At 53.7% G+C, this 16,623-nt stretch overlaps 7 protein-coding genes across 7 annotated transcripts; 3 read left to right on the top strand and 4 right to left on the bottom strand.

The window, feature by feature from the left end:
- Positions 1-1,065: 1,065 nt before the first annotated feature.
- LAESUDRAFT_732194 (P-loop containing nucleoside triphosphate hydrolase protein) lies at positions 1,066-2,171 on the top strand. Its single transcript, XM_040910192.1, has 7 exons — positions 1,066-1,108; positions 1,170-1,333; positions 1,397-1,536; positions 1,616-1,661; positions 1,721-1,795; positions 1,889-1,941; positions 2,023-2,171. Exons 1-7 carry the CDS (start codon positions 1,075-1,077, stop codon positions 2,129-2,131), a joined length of 621 nt encoding a protein of 206 aa, XP_040758334.1. The 5' UTR covers positions 1,066-1,074; the 3' UTR covers positions 2,132-2,171.
- Positions 2,172-3,051: 880 nt separating this feature from the next.
- On the bottom strand, positions 3,052-3,472 carry LAESUDRAFT_665798 (uncharacterized protein; the record flags this gene model as incomplete). Its single annotated transcript, XM_040905212.1, has 2 exons — positions 3,052-3,339; positions 3,401-3,472. Coding segments are annotated over 2 exons (360 nt in total), but the record flags the coding sequence as incomplete, so codon positions are not given.
- A 75-nt stretch (positions 3,473-3,547) lies between these two features.
- Positions 3,548-4,621, top strand: LAESUDRAFT_536289 (uncharacterized protein). The gene is made up of 7 exons (XM_040902853.1): positions 3,548-3,738; positions 3,795-3,854; positions 3,913-3,985; positions 4,045-4,085; positions 4,138-4,263; positions 4,321-4,369; positions 4,439-4,621. Exons 2-7 carry the CDS (start codon positions 3,796-3,798, stop codon positions 4,547-4,549), a joined length of 459 nt encoding a protein of 152 aa, XP_040758332.1. The 5' UTR covers positions 3,548-3,738; position 3,795; the 3' UTR covers positions 4,550-4,621.
- Positions 4,622-4,653: 32 nt separating this feature from the next.
- On the bottom strand, positions 4,654-6,984 carry LAESUDRAFT_708765 (glycoside hydrolase family 5 protein). Its single transcript, XM_040906695.1, has 15 exons — positions 6,852-6,984; positions 6,765-6,796; positions 6,655-6,715; positions 6,544-6,600; positions 6,423-6,492; positions 6,293-6,367; positions 6,122-6,222; positions 6,032-6,065; positions 5,837-5,984; positions 5,495-5,771; positions 5,335-5,434; positions 5,233-5,278; positions 5,023-5,177; positions 4,907-4,968; positions 4,654-4,846 (listed from the first exon to the last, which is right to left on the bottom strand). The coding sequence occupies exons 1-15, from the start codon at positions 6,950-6,952 to the stop codon at positions 4,750-4,752; spliced, it is 1,416 nt and encodes a 471-aa protein (XP_040758331.1). The 5' UTR covers positions 6,953-6,984; the 3' UTR covers positions 4,654-4,749.
- A 1,385-nt stretch (positions 6,985-8,369) lies between these two features.
- On the bottom strand, positions 8,370-10,248 carry LAESUDRAFT_764501 (DAGAT-domain-containing protein; the record flags this gene model as incomplete). The annotated part of the gene is made up of 13 exons (XM_040913446.1): positions 8,370-8,436; positions 8,495-8,585; positions 8,644-8,688; positions 8,756-8,870; positions 8,925-8,964; positions 9,021-9,053; positions 9,112-9,435; positions 9,487-9,499; positions 9,563-9,614; positions 9,668-9,677; positions 9,741-9,887; positions 9,944-10,048; positions 10,115-10,248. 13 exons carry the CDS (start codon positions 10,246-10,248, stop codon positions 8,370-8,372), a joined length of 1,176 nt encoding a protein of 391 aa, XP_040758330.1.
- Positions 10,249-10,718: 470 nt separating this feature from the next.
- LAESUDRAFT_665815 (AAA ATPase) lies at positions 10,719-13,494 on the bottom strand (the record flags this gene model as incomplete). Its single annotated transcript, XM_040905213.1, has 7 exons — positions 10,719-11,531; positions 11,587-12,270; positions 12,324-12,844; positions 12,897-13,141; positions 13,193-13,259; positions 13,312-13,358; positions 13,418-13,494. 7 exons carry the CDS (start codon positions 13,492-13,494, stop codon positions 10,719-10,721), a joined length of 2,454 nt encoding a protein of 817 aa, XP_040758329.1.
- A 559-nt stretch (positions 13,495-14,053) lies between these two features.
- LAESUDRAFT_764499 (uncharacterized protein) lies at positions 14,054-16,542 on the top strand (the record flags this gene model as incomplete). Its single annotated transcript, XM_040913445.1, has 3 exons — positions 14,054-14,428; positions 14,485-15,027; positions 15,079-16,542. The coding sequence occupies 3 exons, from the start codon at positions 14,054-14,056 to the stop codon at positions 16,540-16,542; spliced, it is 2,382 nt and encodes a 793-aa protein (XP_040758328.1).
- Between the last annotated feature and the right edge of the window lie 81 nt (positions 16,543-16,623).

Below are 16,623 nucleotides of genomic sequence, written 5' to 3'. Positions count from 1 at the left end.
CGATCCAGAAACCGAGCTATATGCGCTCCATCGTCAGATGTCTGGTATATCAGGAGCAGAAAAGAGCTCACAGGTATCCGGACAGTATTGATACCATCAGCCACGAGCGTGTCCACATCCTCCTGGGTGAACCAGGTAGACCTGGAGGGATCGTTATTGACGTGACACACAGGACCTCGCGGTTGCACTCACCAGTGTTTTGTAAACTCCACGTTAGCAGTTGCTCGACCGTATGTTTTGGTGTAGTTCCTGTGTACGTGTAAGTCACTGGGAAGAGTTACACAACGGTCGCACGCAAGCCCACCATTCAGACCGGATACATTGCGAACAGTCATCGCAGATCTGGCCGCCCATACCTTCCCACTCTACAAGGCGTACGTGAGACTCAGTCTGTGTAGTGAAGGATGCGCATACCTGCGGGCAGCATCCATGGCTCCAGGACCGTACTATGCACCGTCAATCCGCACGAAAGTGCCGGAATAGACTACTGTTGCACACCGTACGTGTCCAACAGTGCGTACCTTGCCCTATGTTTACCAATCTCGCATAACAGGTTGCTGAGTAGGGTTTTACCAGACACAGTCGCAGTCAGCCCTAACAGCGTATCGCATATCATCGAGAGCTCTCACTGCCTTGTCTCGTTCGAGGAGCGTTGCAGTTGCGTTCGTCTTGTGGAACCTATCGAAGTCGTTATCCACCGGGGTTGCTCGCTGTCCTCTCGGTTCTCGTAGCCGGGCGGACTGAATTGAACAAAGTAGACAGTGTCGTTGGTGGCTAACGGTGGGGAGACGAGGAACTGAACGAAGTACAACAACAGCACATCCAGTCGCTCGAACAATGTCTGCGACGTGTACTCAAGTGTGGACGAGGAACACGGGCAGCGAGTTCAGGGCTTCTTTGAATCACATTACCTACGTAGTACCTGCATTTTAATCACAGTATCCAGGCTCAGCGGTCTTGACTACACGATTCACGTCGTCCAACCTCCGTCTACTCAAATCATTTCCACTCTTCCGCCACCATTTCCACCCAAATTTACGCAAACCCTTTCTCATCCAGCTACAGACGATATCGATGTCTATTCAAGAGTACAAAGTCGTCCTCGCCGGCAGCTCCCTTTCCTCCTCCTCAAAAGCGAGCCATGTCAGCTAATGTCCCAAATCAAACAGGTGAATTCGGATCTGGTCGCTCGACCTTCGCCTCTCGCTTCACCAGCGGCAAGAGCGCAACGAAGAAGATACCGGCGATCAAAACTGAGATCATCCCGGTCAAGATCTACACCTCTGCCGGCTCCGTCACCATCACTCTTTACGACACGCTCGTTCACGCCAAGGTGAGCTCTACTTACCTCCTCTGTGACGGCGTCTTTCTGCATGCTAAGAGCATAATGGAATAGGGAGGACTGCCTGAAGATGCTTTCTTCCGTACAGCCAGCGCCGCTCTGCTCTTCTTCGACACGACCAAAAAACTGTCATACGAAAAGGTGTCGGTTTGGTACGAGGCTCTGCAGAAGGCAAACGGGAGGAAGGGGTCGGAGTAAGTCACTTTTCTTTTAATATGCCACACATGTCGCTCAAGCAAGAGAAGCTGATCAAATTATGCTCGCGTTTTGCAGACCGCTGCCAGTTATTCTCGTCGGAACCAAGGTCGATGATGTGAAGGTGAGCTTCCCTCCCTCTGCTTTGCGAGTACATATCTAACGTAGTTATTTTTCATTCAGAACCGAGAAGTGAAGCCGGAAAGCATTGATTTTGCTCAAAAGCTCAACTTGCCTTACATCGAGATCTCGTCCAAGGTCCGTTTCCACTCTTCGCTATCCAGGCCGTCTTTGCTGACCAGGTACTTTTTCTTCCCGGCCCTTTTTACTCCCTTTCGTCGGATTATATAGGCCAACTACAACGTCAGAGAGCTCCTCCTGAAGATCATCAAGTCACTTCTCGGGTGCGTGCCCCGCACCTCTCCTTTTCCCGTCTCCATTTCTCATCTTTATCCATATTCGAACTGATTGAATCCCTCCCGCAGCGCATCAGTGCAACTCACCGACAAAGTAGAGCTCGAAGAACCGTCGGCCGAAGTCGACCCAGCCGTGCAGGAGGAGGCGGAAAAGGCTTATGCTGACGCAGCCAAGTAAGTCCCAAAGAGGTTTGGGTAGAGCGAGTGGAGGTGACGAGCAAGGCAGCTGCTGGGAGCGGACCAGCTGCAGCCATGGCGAACGGCTAGTGGCGACGATGTAGCCGCTAGCGACAAGGCGAGCGAAAAAGAAAGGAAAAACAGATGAGGTTCGAAAATGTCAGAGATCCGGTCGGGGCTTGGACTAGTCTCGAAACAGACGTTCTTTCAGAGCTCTCTGCATGACCTGCCCTAGTCTCGAGCCCAGACATTCAAACAGCTCCTCTTGTGCACTCTCTCCCCCCTCTATACCTTGGCTGACAGGTGTCCGGTCAACATTGTACTGGTTGTGACTAAATATACCACCACCTCCTCCACCTCCTCCTGTGCCACAGCTGAGTACAAATGTTCTGATAGTTGGATCGTGAATAAATCTTGAATGGTTCTTGAAAAGTTCTCATGGGAGGGAGTGGAGAAGAGTACGTAAGTAGAGTGACTGTCCTCGCCTCCAGAGAAACCCTGGCAACGATCGGGAAAGCACCGATCTTGAATACTCCTAAAAAATCTCACGGGGGTGTCGCACAGAGAGCTCTGCAGAGCACAAGCGACGGAACGTCGTGGGAACGAGACTAGGCTTGGACGTGATCTTGTTCAATTCCCTCACGCTTGGACGGAGAAGACCTCCCCGGCGGCAAGCTTAAGTACGGTACAGTAGATCGCCGCTCACAGAGCCCATAGAATTGGACACAAACTGGGGCAGCAATGCTGTTGCATAATAAAATTTCTAGGTCACTTCTATCCCTCCCTAGTCCACCAGCAACCTCACAGCAATGGGCACGCCGTCCTTTCCCCTCGCCATAATCTGTGCTGGTGATACGATCGTAATCTGTGGCGCTCCTCTCACGGGCTCGTGGAAGCTAAAGGTCACCAGAAGCTGGGAGATCAGAACCTTGATCTCCGAGATAGCTGTTTCCGTAGGCAGATGCAAAAGTCAATAATGCAAGGAGTAACGCGAGGAGAGCAAAATCCAGTAAGCGTACCGAATCGCATGCCCAGACAAGCTCTCGGGCCCGAGATGAACGTGAAAGTGTGCACGAATCCCCCCGACAAATTCTGCACCTCCTCGGGAAGCCCATCCTTTTCAATCCACCGCTCAGCTCTAAACTGCTCGCCGTCTGGACCCCAGACTGAGGGTAATATGTTGATTGAGGCGATGGGAAAAATCACATCCTATTTTGCTTGTTAATAGTTGTTTTAATCGGATCGGAGCGAGATGAATCAAGACACGTACAGTTCCTGCGGGGATGACGAAGTAATCTGCAAGCTCTCCGCTAGCAGTTTTGTACAGCTTTGAGACTGGTACTCGGACGTCGACATCGGCCCCACGGATGATTCGAATGTTCGCAGGGTAGACTGGTGGCGTGTGATTAGCCTTAAGTGCCAATCCAAACCACAAAGTGGCCAGCGTCTGCTACATACGCCCTGCAGTGTGTCCGAGTATGGGCGGCACGTAACGTCTCCGGAGAAGATCGTGACGGGGAAGGAGAAGCTCGAGCAGAAGGTCATTGATTTTGAGAAGCTCGAGGAAGCCGGCTTCAAGGGCAAGAAGTGGGACGTGGTCTTCACCACGTTTGTGCTCACGTTGCAGAGGTGAACGCGTATGGAGGTTGAGATTATCTTTGCAGTATGAAAACGACGCGTAAGAAAGCGGGCAGTGCTGCTGCGTTTGACAAGATCGACAGAGAGTGCGTAGTCCAGCTTCTCTTAACGGCATTCAGCACGCTAACGAGCCATTAATTCTAGATACGTCGTCAACGCCGCCCGCGCAGCCAAGTCCGACGACTCATCGCTCCCCCAACGCCTGCTCTACGTATCCGTACGTCCTACCTTCTCTCAACTCCTGATGAAGTAGTAATTCACCCATCCTACCCACAGGTTGGCGGCGCAAATCCCAACTCTTGGGAATCCTACTGGAGGTCAGCAGTTTGAATCCAAGTCTGAGAGTCGCTGAGAGCTCCATTGATACAGGAGCAAGGGCATCACCGAACAGAAGCTCGCCGAGCTCGGGTATAATGACACAATCATCTTCCGCCCTGGTATACTGCCAGGCGAAGCAGACCGGGGCGAGACACGGGTGATGGAGTCGATCGCGACGTAAGTAGTTATGAGTTGCCTTGATATTCCTGTGCGGTGCTGATGTGTAGCGTGAAGCTCCGTACTATGGCTTGCGTCCAAGGTATCGTCGAGTGTATATATGCCCGTAAGCCATTTCTCCAGCCACCATGTCCGGTGAGACGAAACGCTTTCTCAACACTGCTCTGATCCGCAGGTCCCAACTTCCCACCCTCGCAGAGGGCATGCGCATCGTAAGCGCGGTCGGGTCCTCCGGCCTCCCTCCAGATACTGTGCAGAAGGCAGGCAGCCCGAAGGCCCCCTTTAGCGTCCTCGACAACAGCAGCATACTCAACATCGCCGATGCATTCAATCAATGCGTCCTCAGCGTTCGTAAGTGACTCAACTACACTGTAGACATTGGTATTGACTGGTGATAGTATCTACACATGTACAGTAGTCATTGTCCCGTCCCATTTTGTTTACATAGAATATCGAAATAATTCATTCCCGGTGTGAGTGTCCCGCTCAGGAAGACTCGATGTAAGGCGCGCACACGCTAGCATTGTGATAGTCGGCGGGATTCCGCGTCAGGTAGCCGAGCTTCACGCCCTCGATGTAAGACCTGCGCGCATATCATCAGCTCTCCACAAAATATATGCTGACATGTAAGTAAATAAACGACACTCGCCACTGCCGGGACAGGTTCCCCGCGAGCTCCGACTGCTCAACCTTGAAGTTCCAGAACTACGTGTGCATGACTCAGCGACGTCAGCCTGCGCATCGTCGGAAAGCACTCACGATCCATCCTGCGCCCTTGGTATATGCGCGCTTTTGCGCGTCCGCCCACATGTACAGGAACGCATCCGTTGCATCAAACTGCGTCGGAAGGCCCCACTCTCCAAACCACAGCGGTGTGTCGCCTTGTACGGCATCCGCCTGCACTCTGTCCAGGTCTAGCACACTTTCAGTCATGTTGGACTGCACAGATATGGGACGACAAGGACATACTGCAGATGCTCTCCATGTAGGCAGTCGGATTCGCGTCAGCGACGCCCTGTTCGGCGGAGATCAGTATATGGCGCATATGGAATGAGATGAGCCTGAACGTACACCGAAGCTGTAGTAGAGGTGATTGTCATAGCCCTGCGGTCCAATAGCAGCATCCGCAGGGTTCGGTGGGTCGTCGTACTGCCAGTCGACGTCCATGAATCTACCACCCAATCACATCAATCAGCACTCATCGCTCTTCGTCACAACCCGACCCACTCACGTCGTCCACAGCGTGCTGCGCGACGTTATGCCTAATGCCAAGCTCGTGTCCAGGATGGCCGGGATGGACAGCTGCATCGCGAGCTCGAGCAGGATCGGCGCCGCAGCGGCGAGCGCCTCGGTGACGTTCGTGTTGAAGATCGTCGTCGCGCTCGCAACCTGGCCGAGCGCTGCGGTGAAGTTGGTCGTCGTGATCGACGTGTCAAGCGTCATGCCTGGCACGGTGATGCCCAATGTGAGTTCGACCGCGCGCACTGTGTCAACAAAGTTCTTCTGGACTGTATGAAGTTGTGGTCAGCGGACAATGGGTGGGCAGGAGGGGAAAAGAGAAGGGACTACGCACAATAGCCGTAGCCGGGAGTCTCGTCTGCGTCCATGATGGGCTCGTTGACCGCCTCGATGGCGAAGACTGTGTTGAAGTTCGGATCGAGATGTGCAAGGGTCGTCATGACCGCCGTCCAAATTAGCGCACGCTCGTAGTTGTAGGCAGTCTGAGGGAAGAAACGTGTCAGATTCCGCCTCTTCCACTTTAATTAACCGGACTCGCGTAGAACTGGACATTGTCCGTACAGCTAGATCACACGCCTTGAGGGCACGTCTCAGATACGTCAAGACTGTATGGACGTACTTTCCGGTAAATGACTGGTCGCTGGTCTGTACTCCGGGCAACGCGTGGTGATCGAGGATGACCTGAATTCCAGCGTCGCTGAGCATCTTGAGCCCTGATTGCTGAGAATAATAATGAGATTATTGATCATCATGAACGCCCTTGTAGGCAGCATGTGAAATGAGTACGTACGAGGTATACGATACCTCCCTCCGCGTAAAATTCGGTCTCCCTGTTAACGATCTGCTCCACGATCCAGAAACCGAGCTATATGCGCTCCATCGTCAGATGTCTGGTATATCAGGAGCAGAAAAGAGCTCACAGGTATCCGGACAGTATTGATACCGTCCGCTACGAGCGTGTCCACATCCTCCTGGGTGAACCAGGTAGACCTGGAGGGATTGTTATTGACGTGACGCACAGGATCTCGCGGTTGCACTGACCAGTGTTTTGTAAACTCTACGTTAGCGGTTGCTTGACCGTATGTTTTCGTATAGTTCCTGTACGTGTAAGGTCACTCGGGAGAATTTTATAACGGTCGCACGCAAGCCCACCATTCAGACCCGATACATTGCGAACAGTCATCGCAGATCTGGCCGCCCATGCCTTCCCACTCTACACGACGTATGTGAGACTCGGTCTATGTAACGAAGGATGCGCATACCTGCAGGCAGCATCCACGGCTCCAGTACCAACCTGCACACAGGTCAGCGCTTCTAGGAAGAATCTCAGCTATACGACGACAACATACCATCCACCGATGTTGACACCGTAGATCTTGTCTGGCAGGTACCCAGCAAACGCGTACTTCGAGGACGCGAGCAACGCAGCGAGGCCGACGAGCGCGTGCATCTTGACAGACTGCTTGGGTCGCTGGGATACCGTAGACACCGCATATATGCGGTCTATATATGCATGGGGGGGAGACACCGTTCCTGCGAGAACATTTCTCATCTGCATTCACACCGCTCACTATTTCAGGGCCGCTTCACGCCGGAATGCACGAAGAAGCGAGCTTTGGACCCGAGTACAACCATTCTTGCTGAAGTCTTGTCGACATCAGACTCCGTCGTCAAGGGTGCTAACGTAAATCGTAGAAAATCGAACATGAATGCGCGCCTGGCGATGTCAGAATGCGAGGAGAGGTTGTGGATTGGAGAAGGGCTGCGTCCGAGTCGCGTAACGCGTTGCACAGGCGCCAAGATGCAAGGTCAAATGACCGCGTCCACTACATTCGCGTTCATCCACCCATGCGACTCCACAACAGATTCTCTCACACTATCATTCTTGCAGTCGAACTTTCTCAGTGACCTTGTACCCGCTTGCGCCGTCGTACCTTCCAACTGGCTATGTTTGATAGGATTCTCGACTATGCAGAATGATGCGAATGTACGAAATTGATCAGGACCAGCTGCGGTGACAACCGATGCTCGAAAACATCAGCAGCCCAAGATCTCGACAATGATGTGAAACAGCTCTCGGAACATTTGCCGTCGCTTAGCTCGAACTAGCGCAGCCATGACCGGAGTGAGAAAGGTGGGAATTGTTAGCGCTGGATGGTCTATTAGACGGTATTCAGTTCATCATATATAGTAAGGTTTCCCGGGGTGTGTAAACGTTTCGAGCTGGCATGCGTGAACATCATGCCCGGATAGGTTGGATCCCTTTATATATCGGCAGTTGAAAACATCCAAAGCCAATATATCTCGTCGACTCGCGAGACAAACGACTGGCACAACAAATACCATCCTCATACCGCAAGCTGATAGCCGACGTTAGCCTCTAGTTACGCGGAAGACACTAGTTGTTCATTGATAGGATTGCGCTCATGGCGATCAGTAGCGTCATGGGAATTCAAGCAGAAGTGGGGGAATCGACCGCCCTCGAAGCGCGGCGGACATTAATTGCCTCGGATGAAGTATGCAGTGTTTGTGAGCCCGACACAGGAAGAGAGGGAAGCAGAAAGACTGCCGCAAGCTCTGCCATACCTCACCGGCATAACTTAGTTCCTAATCATGCAGTTTGTAACAGGAAAATTTTGCAATTCAGGTATCGACTTCTCGTTCGCCAACAATTGCAGAAGCGCGCTTGAAGGGACATGTATGGCCTGGGGGGAAAAGTGCTTGGGAAAGAGCGTGGAGGAACAAGGTTGATTAGAATCTGCCTCAGACGTCCTGGTCAAACGAGCCTCCGACAGTACAATTATCAGAGCTCAGACCACAAGGACTGCGTTCAAATAGCGGAAATGTTTTACCCTAAAACGTAATAATCACTCTATGATACTCAGCTCGCGCTTCCGTGTCCGCGCGAACTCGTCCTTGTATGTGTTCCAAATGCTGCACAGCCACGTAAGTTTCTCCCCAAGCAACGGCGGCTGCAAGTCGAAAGACGCACCTCATGAGCTCTTCTATGTACAAACCCTGAACATGCGTGATCTCCTCCAGTGTCGGCTTCTCACACTTCTCCACATGAACCGGATTGCCGACTACGGTAGTTGTCAGTCATGCTGGAAAGATACTGAACCATAGTGAGCTGCAACTCACTGACTACGACAATTCGCCGTCGGTAAGGCATCAAGCCCAAGTTATCTAATCATCCAGAGGAAGAGAGGCAGACATTAGCCCGAGTGTACATTGATGAAACACGTAGGCGCACAATTAAGCAGCCCTCGTCCATGAAAAAGCGGGAGCGTGAACCCAAACACATTTTGGAATTTCTTCTGCAGCGCGTAAACTGTCGTCCCCTTCTCGTTCGGCATTTGGTGGTATATCTGCATTTAGACGAGTCAACAAAAACGGTAATTGCAGAACCTTTCTCTACGTACATCATTCTCGCCGAAAGAGAATACTGGGACGAGGTCGGCTCTGCCCGTTCGTTTTCATGAGCTGCACTCGAAGATAGAGGAAGCGGTCGTGCTTACCCATGCTGAATGGCAACCTTGATGAATCCCAACCTATGACCAGTATTCTGTAAGTACTACGCCCCATCATCCGACGCACGACCACACCCACCGCTTCCGCAACGTCAAGTCCGCCGTGCCCGGGCGCGCACTTAGGCTTTCCGCAGCGCCACCAACAACTATCGTGATGGACTGCCCCGGGCCGCCCTTGAGGATGTTGCTGCACGATTGCTTGCTCACGGAGCGGATGCCCATCGCGAGAAGGAAGTCGCGGTAGAATGGCACGCGGAAGTTCGACGAGAGCGTGAGCAGGTGCGGGATGATCCCTGGGTAACACTGCGAGAAGCCGGTGCCTGCAGGAGAACTGTGGCCTCGGAAGACATGAGAAGGTGGAACAGCGGACGCACTCTCTGTTCCGAATGTGCAGAGTGCACCCCTGCGGGAGGCGTGAGGATCGAGATCCGGCGTAGATCGTCTTTAAACTCACATGCCGATGATGCCTGCAATAGCAGATCATTGCACATTCAGCAGCCAGAAAGGGTACAGCAGGACTGATGCCTCACCATGCGGGTGATACCCGAAGACGTAAGGCCGATCTGCAGGCAAATCGCATGTCTATGATCGTCACTGTACTGCTCACACTTCCCATCCATTCGAACGCGACTGACCTTGAGCATGCTGAACAATTACGTTCAGTGCGATCTCAGAAGCCAGTAGCCACGAAGAGCACGAGACACTCACGAGGCGGGGTAGTAGTCAGCGAAGTACCGCCAGAACCGTCCTGAGCGGAACCACGCGCTCAACCGTCCTCCCTTCTCAGGACTCTTGTCGAGGACGTGCACCCAGAGCATATATGCAGCAAGGAAGGGCCATAACGGCGGATAGGACCTGTGAAGGTATTAGCGTGCACTGTGCCTCTAGCCACGTTAGCCCAAGCCGCGCACAGGAGAATCAGGAATACAAATGTGCTCCAGACGATGACGGTAGACCACACCGCGACAGCGAGTGTCTGTAACCGTCTCTTCCTCGGTATCTTGGAGGGCACGAAGCTGCATGAATGCGCGTCTAATGTCAGTCAGGACGCCCGGCTTTCGTGGAAGGAGAACGGCACCGACTCGATGTTGGGTGGGTGGAAGTTTGTGACCGGGCGCAGGGGTTTGGTGGTGAGGGTGATGCTCGAAAGGCGTTCCCGGAGGGAGGACGAGGAGAAGTTGCGAGCGGCAGAGGTGAATGCTCTCCGGGCTTCCATGTTGAGTATGAGTCCCTGGGAAACGTGCCGAGTCGTGTGCAGGATCCGTTCAATTGCGTTGACACAATGTCGTAAATGAAAGATGTGAGGGAAGGATCGACCGAGACGTTGAGCAGAGGTATAACAGTGAGGTGGAGAGGACAGAGGACAGCGACAGAAAAGGCTCAACGCTAGCCGACAGTTGGAGGTCGATCCATGCATTTCAACTCGAGGCGGCGCGCATGGAGTCACCCAACGGAAGCGAGGGTGCACGCTGCTTCCGCTCACTTTCGCAGAGAGCACAATCGATGTCGATGAAGCCGCTATCATTCACAAAAATACTATGTAATCTACACGCATGCCAAAGTGCCACACACCACGTTCTAGTCGTTTTTCAAGCGTCGCGATGATCAAAGAATACACAGCGGGAGAGAAAACTGACAGAGAAACAGACACATACAACGTGCAGAGCCCACCCTTCCTTTCCATCTTCATGCGTACAGGTCATCATCTTGCGTGTCCTCGCCAAACCCAGCATTGCCCGTTGCAGCAGGCGCCGCACCAGTCGCCGGCGTACCAGAGCTCTCTGGGAACTTGAACGACGACCCAAACGAGCGCGACTGCTGCAAGTTCTGGGAGAACATCTCGTATCGTCGGATGTCCGCGTCCGAGACTGAGCGGCGCGCAAACTTCATCGCCTCCTCAAAATGCTCCCGCGTGATCACTGGCACAGGATCCTCCTCCTCTTCTTCCTCCATTGTCGCGTCCTCGCCAGCCGCCTCCGCCTTCTCCTTCTTCTCTCTTGCCCGCCTGATATCCGCCTCAATGCTTTCCCGGATCGCCAGCTTCGCCGCACGCTGGCAGATTTCCGTCAGGTCAGCACCGGAGAAGCCGTGCGTATTCTTCGAGAGGAACACAAGATCCACATCAGGCGCGACCGGAGACTTGCGTAAAGTCGCCCTGAGGATCGACAAACGCGATGGCTCGTCGGGCAGTGGAATGTAGATGAGCTGGTCGAGACGTCCAGGTCGGAGAAGCGCCGGGTCGATCTGGTCCGGCCTGTTTGTCGCACCAATGATGAAGACGTTCTTCTTGACATTCATACCATCCATTTCCGTTAAGATCTGGTTGAGCACGCGGTCGCCCGCACCGCCGGCGTCGCCCGAGGAGCCGCCGCGTGCCTTCGCGATGGAGTCCAATTCATCGAAGAACATGACACATGGCGCGGCCGCACGGGCCTTGTCGAAAACGTCACGGACATTCGCCTCGGACTCACCGAACCACATCGTGAGCAACTCAGGACCCTGTCAAAGGAGTCAGTAACGGTTCCGTAAACTCTTTATTCATGAAAATGCGCACCTTGATACTAATGAAGTTCGCCTGCGTCTCGTTGGCGATGGCCTTTGCGAGGAGGGTCTTACCAGTACCTGGAGGGCCATAGAACAAGACACCCTTCGACGGCGACATACCATACTTGAGGAACTTGTCGGGGTGCTCAACTGGGTACTGTACAGTCTCCTGCAACTCCTGTTTGACCTTTTCGAGACCACCAATATCGTCCCACTTGACGGTCGGGACCTCCACGACAGTCTCGCGCAGAGCAGATGGATTTGACGTGCCGAGCGCGAACCGGAAGTTTTCCATCGTAACGCCGAGCGAATCGAGCACCTCCGCGTCAATCGTGTCCTCATCGAGGTCAATCAGGTCCATCTTCTCGCGGATCTGCTGCATCGCTGCCTCCGAGCAGAGCGACGCGACATCGGAGCCGACGTAACCGTGAGTATCCGCAGCGATCTGCTCGAGGTCGACATCGTCCGCGAGTTTCATGTTCTTCGTGTGGATGCGCAGAATCTCGAGGCGGCCAGTTGGGTCGGGGATACCAATATCAATTTCACGATCGAACCGACCGAACCGACGGAGAGCAGGGTCGATCGAGTTGGGTCGGTTCGTAGCAGCCATGACGACGACGTTCGAGCGTGCCTTGAGACCGTCCATGAGTGTGAGGAGTTGCGAGACTACTCGGCGCTCGACTTCTCCGTTCGTCTGCCAAAACCCGTCAGAAACTTCTTCGCGAGCGATCAGCCAATGAAACCCACCTTTTCACGTTTGGGAGCAATTGAATCGATCTCATCAATGAATATTATAGCGGGCGAATTCTTCTCCGCCTCCTCAAATGCCTTCCGGAGGTTGCTCTCAGACTCACCCGCCATCTTACTCATGATTTCTGGGCCGTTGATCAAGAAGAAGAATGCGCCGGTCTCGTTCGCGACTGCACGCGCCATGAGCGTCTTACCCGTTCCGGGTGGGCCGTACATGAGGATACCACGCGGGGGCTTGATACCGATCGACTTGAACAGCTGTGGATGCCGCAGGGGCAGCTCGACTAGCTCGCGAATCTGGGCCATCTGCTTGCGGCAACCACCAATGTCGTCGTAGCCGACTTCGCTCAGACTCGCTTCCTCGTCTTCGCGCTTGACGGGGTCGCCCTCCGTGTGAATGACTGTATCTTGTGCAACGATACAATATTCCGCGGGATCGGTCTCGATGACCTTGAATTCGACCGTTCGCATTCCACCACGGACGAGGAAAGTGTCGCCTTTGCGAACAGGACGATACGCTACGAGAGATGTCAGCTTGTTTCTGACTATGATGCGCTGTATGACACGTACCCTCCAAGAAATATGGTTTGAGGTAAACCTCGAAAATGTTACCACTGAGACCCTCGACCGAGTCGTCGAACGGCAGAATGTGCACCCGCTTGCCGTACTTGATATCCAAGCATGGGTGAACGTTGACCATGTCGCCAAGCTTGACACGCAAGTTGTTGCGGGCGACCTTGTTCATCTGGATCTTGCCTTCCTCAACGTCGTCGGAGCTCAGGCAAATGAGAACCGTGTCGTGCCGCTTCTTGCCCCTGTTACCTCTTCAGAAAATTTTCACGTCCCTTCAGTAGATGTAAACTTACCGAACGATGATAGTGTCTCCGCGGAAGAGCTGGAGGGTCTCCATCGTCGCGGGATTGAGAGTCGCGACTGCAAGACCGGTGAATCCACTGCTGCAGGATTAACATTACTCAATACTCACCAGAGTTGTCATCGGATGTCGCCTCATCGACAATAAGACGGTTAGGACTGCAGGGACATGTCAGCGCACTAGTTCAATAGGATATATGACGCGTTCGAGTACATACGATTTCTTGGGCCTCAAAATCGCTGTAGAAATGTCGTTTGGACCGGGACCGGGTGCTGCGCCACTGGGGTCCGCCATTGCTGTTTCGTCGAGTAGCGTGAAGGAGAAAGAGAGAGGTGTATGAGGATATGGAGGAAGGAGATGAAGGAGCTAATAAGGCTGGTGCAAGGCGACGCGCGTCCTGCATCGTCCTCGATTACCAAATCCAATGCGTGAGAATATCCTTCTCCGTTCGAGAGCTTTCCAGGAGGTTCCTTTCCAGATCAGGAAAACCCGAGGACTTCGGTGTCACGGTATCACGGACGCGCTCGCCCGTGACAGACGCGTCTGCTCACAGCTTGCGATCGTGACCGTCGACGAACAACCTGTCATGCCGCCGTTCTCCCCGCCACCTGCTGGGCCGACACTGGCAGCTGCGGCTGGCCGGCACTCGCCGAGTGAGTATAAGTTCAACTTTCGTGGTTCGTGTTTTGCCCATCTCCTCTTCTCTCTCTCCACATTTACCCAGACCCTGGTGGTCTCGCTGTCGTATTGCTATCGTCTTGCTATCTTTGCGACTGGCTCGCGCATACGTATTCAGCGCACATCCCTAACTATTCTTCTCACAAGACTTCTCATTTGAACGCACAGTTCCACCATGGTTGTCCTCGCTCCTCGATTCACCCTTCTAGCTGCTCTTGCGTCCATTGCTGCAGTCTCGGCCTTGCCTGCTCCCGCGGAAGGTGCTGTAGTTCAAGTTCGCTACAGGGATCAGGAGTCAAACACGGTCACCGCTACGCATCATCGCTCAACTCATGATGTCGCGCATACTGCCTCTGCGGACGCATCCAGATCGTCTGACTCCACCGACAAGAAGGATAGCAAGCCCGAGCATCACACCCAACCTGTCCTCGCGCTACCATCTCCCAAGACCGACGCAGTCTCAGGGAAGAGGACCAGCAAGCACTCCTCGGCTTTGAAGGAGGCGAAGGACGACGGGCATGACGAGAAGCACGAGCATGACAAGGAGAAGGTCGGTGGATCTGCCTCTTGTTTGGTGTCAAGCATAGATTCTCACAGCTAGACTAGAGAGCCGATTTGAATTTTGTCCATTCGGTCGCGCAGTTTGATGAACTCTGGGTCGGACCTCCTCACGGCAGATTCAACATGAAAGTCGTCAGCCAGCCTCCCACGGTCAATAAGAGGCATCGTCACGATCACGGCCACGACAGGATCATCGTGAAGGGCGATCACGACCATGTCAACGTCCGGCGCTCCTGGCATGACCATCATGACAAGGTTGTGGTAAAGGGTGACGATGACCATGTTCATATCCATCGCTCTCCCAGGTCACATCGTCACCACGGCAAAGTCATTGTCAAACGTGATTATCAGCATGTTAACGTTCGCCGGTCACCGGTCCCGGAGCCACACCACCATGACCACGACGAACATGATGACCACGACAAGGTGATCGTCAAAGGTGACCATAATCATGTCAACGTTGTTCGGGAACTCCCCATGTCGCGGCCAATCTACGTCGTCGGAAGTTCTGACAAGCCTTACTTCGCCGCGCTCATGAGACGGGATGGCTCACAAGCTCCAGGTGTGCCTGGTTCCATCGATATCATGGTAAGGCCACCCAGATTCTAATCCTTGGAATCGACGACTAACCGTTCGCAGAGTCAAACGGCGAACTCCACTACGGGTCAGAAGATTGCCTCTCTCGTCTTGTCTCCAGCAGACAACAGCACGGACAGTTCTGAAAACTCAACGACTGCTAGCTTCGTTCTCAATGCCTCAGGCACGGACCAGACGCAGATCTACCTTGTGGCGTGGACATCTGACTCGTCCAACTCGACCGCCTCTGGCAACTCGACTTCTCCGTCAGACTCGTCCAATTTGAACTCCACGATGGTAGATCCATCTTTCATCAAAGTCAGGTTGCAGGTCCTTGTCTTCGATGCGTTCGCTGCTCAGATGGATAAGTACTGCGCGACGTTCGATGCCAACCCGCCTGCACCGTCGCCCATGACGGTCGAGCCCTGCCGGAGAGACGCGGAGGGTACTGAGCACGCCAGCCAGGTTTTCGCGTACGAGCCAGGCACGGGCGTTGTCCGGCCGCTGTGGTACACCGACAGAGACGACGTGACAGGCGACTCTGGCACGGCTGATCCTGGAGACCCTTCTCGCTCATTGAACTCGACCATGGTGAGCACTTCTACCTTGGCAAGCAGCTCGGCAATGGCTAGCGCAACGGCATCGGCGAGTGATAGGATGGCGAGCCTTCAGCAGGAGTCCGGTGATGCGACAGTGCCACCATTCCGCGCGTCATTTGCGAAAATGTTCGACGCGCCCGCGTTTGCGCAAGCGCAGAATGTGACGCTCGTGTTCACCCCTGCGGCGCCGGAGGTGATCTCAGAGAAGACTGCGCAAGTCCCGGATGACGATGACGATGATGAATCGGACGATGGCAGCGACGACAACTCAAGTGATTCTGCGACATCTGATCCTACTGGTGTTACCACTTCTGCCTCTGGTACAGCTTCTGCCTCTACCTCTACCTCTGTGACCAGCCTACCTTCGGTGACTACCATGAGTTCTGCTGCCTCGTCTACGGCTACTGTCTCAGATACGTCTTCTGCTTCGAACAGCACCATGCCGGTCTTCTCTGCATCCAACATCATCTCTGCGGCCAAGTTCGCGTCGATGACTGTCTCGGCTACTTCTTCTGACACGAGCTCCCCTATTGGATCTGTGTCTGCGTCCACGGATTCCGCAAGTTCAAGTATGAGTGCCACTGCTGTGCCAGCTTCTCTCGCGGTGGAAGTGTATGACCCAGCAGCCACTGCTTCTAGTTCGAGTTCGTTCTCGGGCAACACCTCTGCGTCTATCTCTGCAACCCCGGTCTCGTCCAGTGCAAATGGCTTGAGCTCTGTGATCTCTACAGCTTCTGCGTCTGCGACTGGCTCTACCGACATGCAGGACTTTGTGGCGAGCCTCAATATGAGCACTACCAATGTGCCAACGAACAGTAGCTCCATGACAGCGAGCAGTACGAGCTTGGCGCTGACGATGACGACTTCAAGCGCGGCGCCATACGAATGGATGTTCCACGAAGGCACGATCAAAGAGCAGCGGGTTTAGGAGTCTCTTTCTTCAGATATCTTTTTGTTACATTGTATATGCATCACGATTGGTGCGCACATCACTACACCCACACTCCTT

Source organism: Laetiporus sulphureus (assembly GCF_001632365.1).
Source record: "Laetiporus sulphureus 93-53 unplaced genomic scaffold LAESUscaffold_78, whole genome shotgun sequence".
NCBI classification, from domain to species: domain Eukaryota; kingdom Fungi; phylum Basidiomycota; class Agaricomycetes; order Polyporales; family Laetiporaceae; genus Laetiporus; species Laetiporus sulphureus.
Note: the sequence above shows the minus strand (reverse complement) of the source record. Positions and strands in the feature narration are given on the sequence as shown.

What these genes read in the sequence shown, in the direction of transcription:
- LAESUDRAFT_732194 (XM_040910192.1), top strand. Translation starts at nt 1,075, where the DNA reads ATGTCTATTCAAGAGTACAAAGTCGTCCTCGCCG. An exon ending in GTACAAAGTCGTCCTCGCCG is followed by an intron (nt 1,109 to 1,169) that starts GCAGCTCCCTTT and finishes CAAATCAAACAG; the next exon opens with GTGAATTCGGATCTGGTCGC. An exon ending in CCAAGGTCGATGATGTGAAG is followed by an intron (nt 1,662 to 1,720) that starts GTGAGCTTCCCT and finishes TTTTTCATTCAG; the next exon opens with AACCGAGAAGTGAAGCCGGA.
- LAESUDRAFT_536289 (XM_040902853.1), top strand. Translation starts at nt 3,796, where the DNA reads ATGAAAACGACGCGTAAGAAAGCGGGCAGTGCTGCTGCGTTTGACAAG. An exon ending in AACGCCTGCTCTACGTATCC is followed by an intron (nt 3,986 to 4,044) that starts GTACGTCCTACC and finishes TCCTACCCACAG; the next exon opens with GTTGGCGGCGCAAATCCCAA. An exon ending in GTGATGGAGTCGATCGCGAC is followed by an intron (nt 4,264 to 4,320) that starts GTAAGTAGTTAT and finishes TGTAGCGTGAAG; the next exon opens with CTCCGTACTATGGCTTGCGT.
- LAESUDRAFT_708765 (XM_040906695.1), bottom strand. Translation starts at nt 6,952, where the DNA reads ATGCACGCGCTCGTCGGCCTCGCTGCGTTGCTCGCGTCCTCGAAGTAC. An exon ending in GCCGTGGATGCTGCCTGCAG is followed by an intron (nt 6,716 to 6,764) that starts GTATGCGCATCC and finishes TACGTCGTGTAG; the next exon opens with AGTGGGAAGGCATGGGCGGC. An exon ending in AGGGAGGTATCGTATACCTC is followed by an intron (nt 6,223 to 6,292) that starts GTACGTACTCAT and finishes TATTATTCTCAG; the next exon opens with CAATCAGGGCTCAAGATGCT.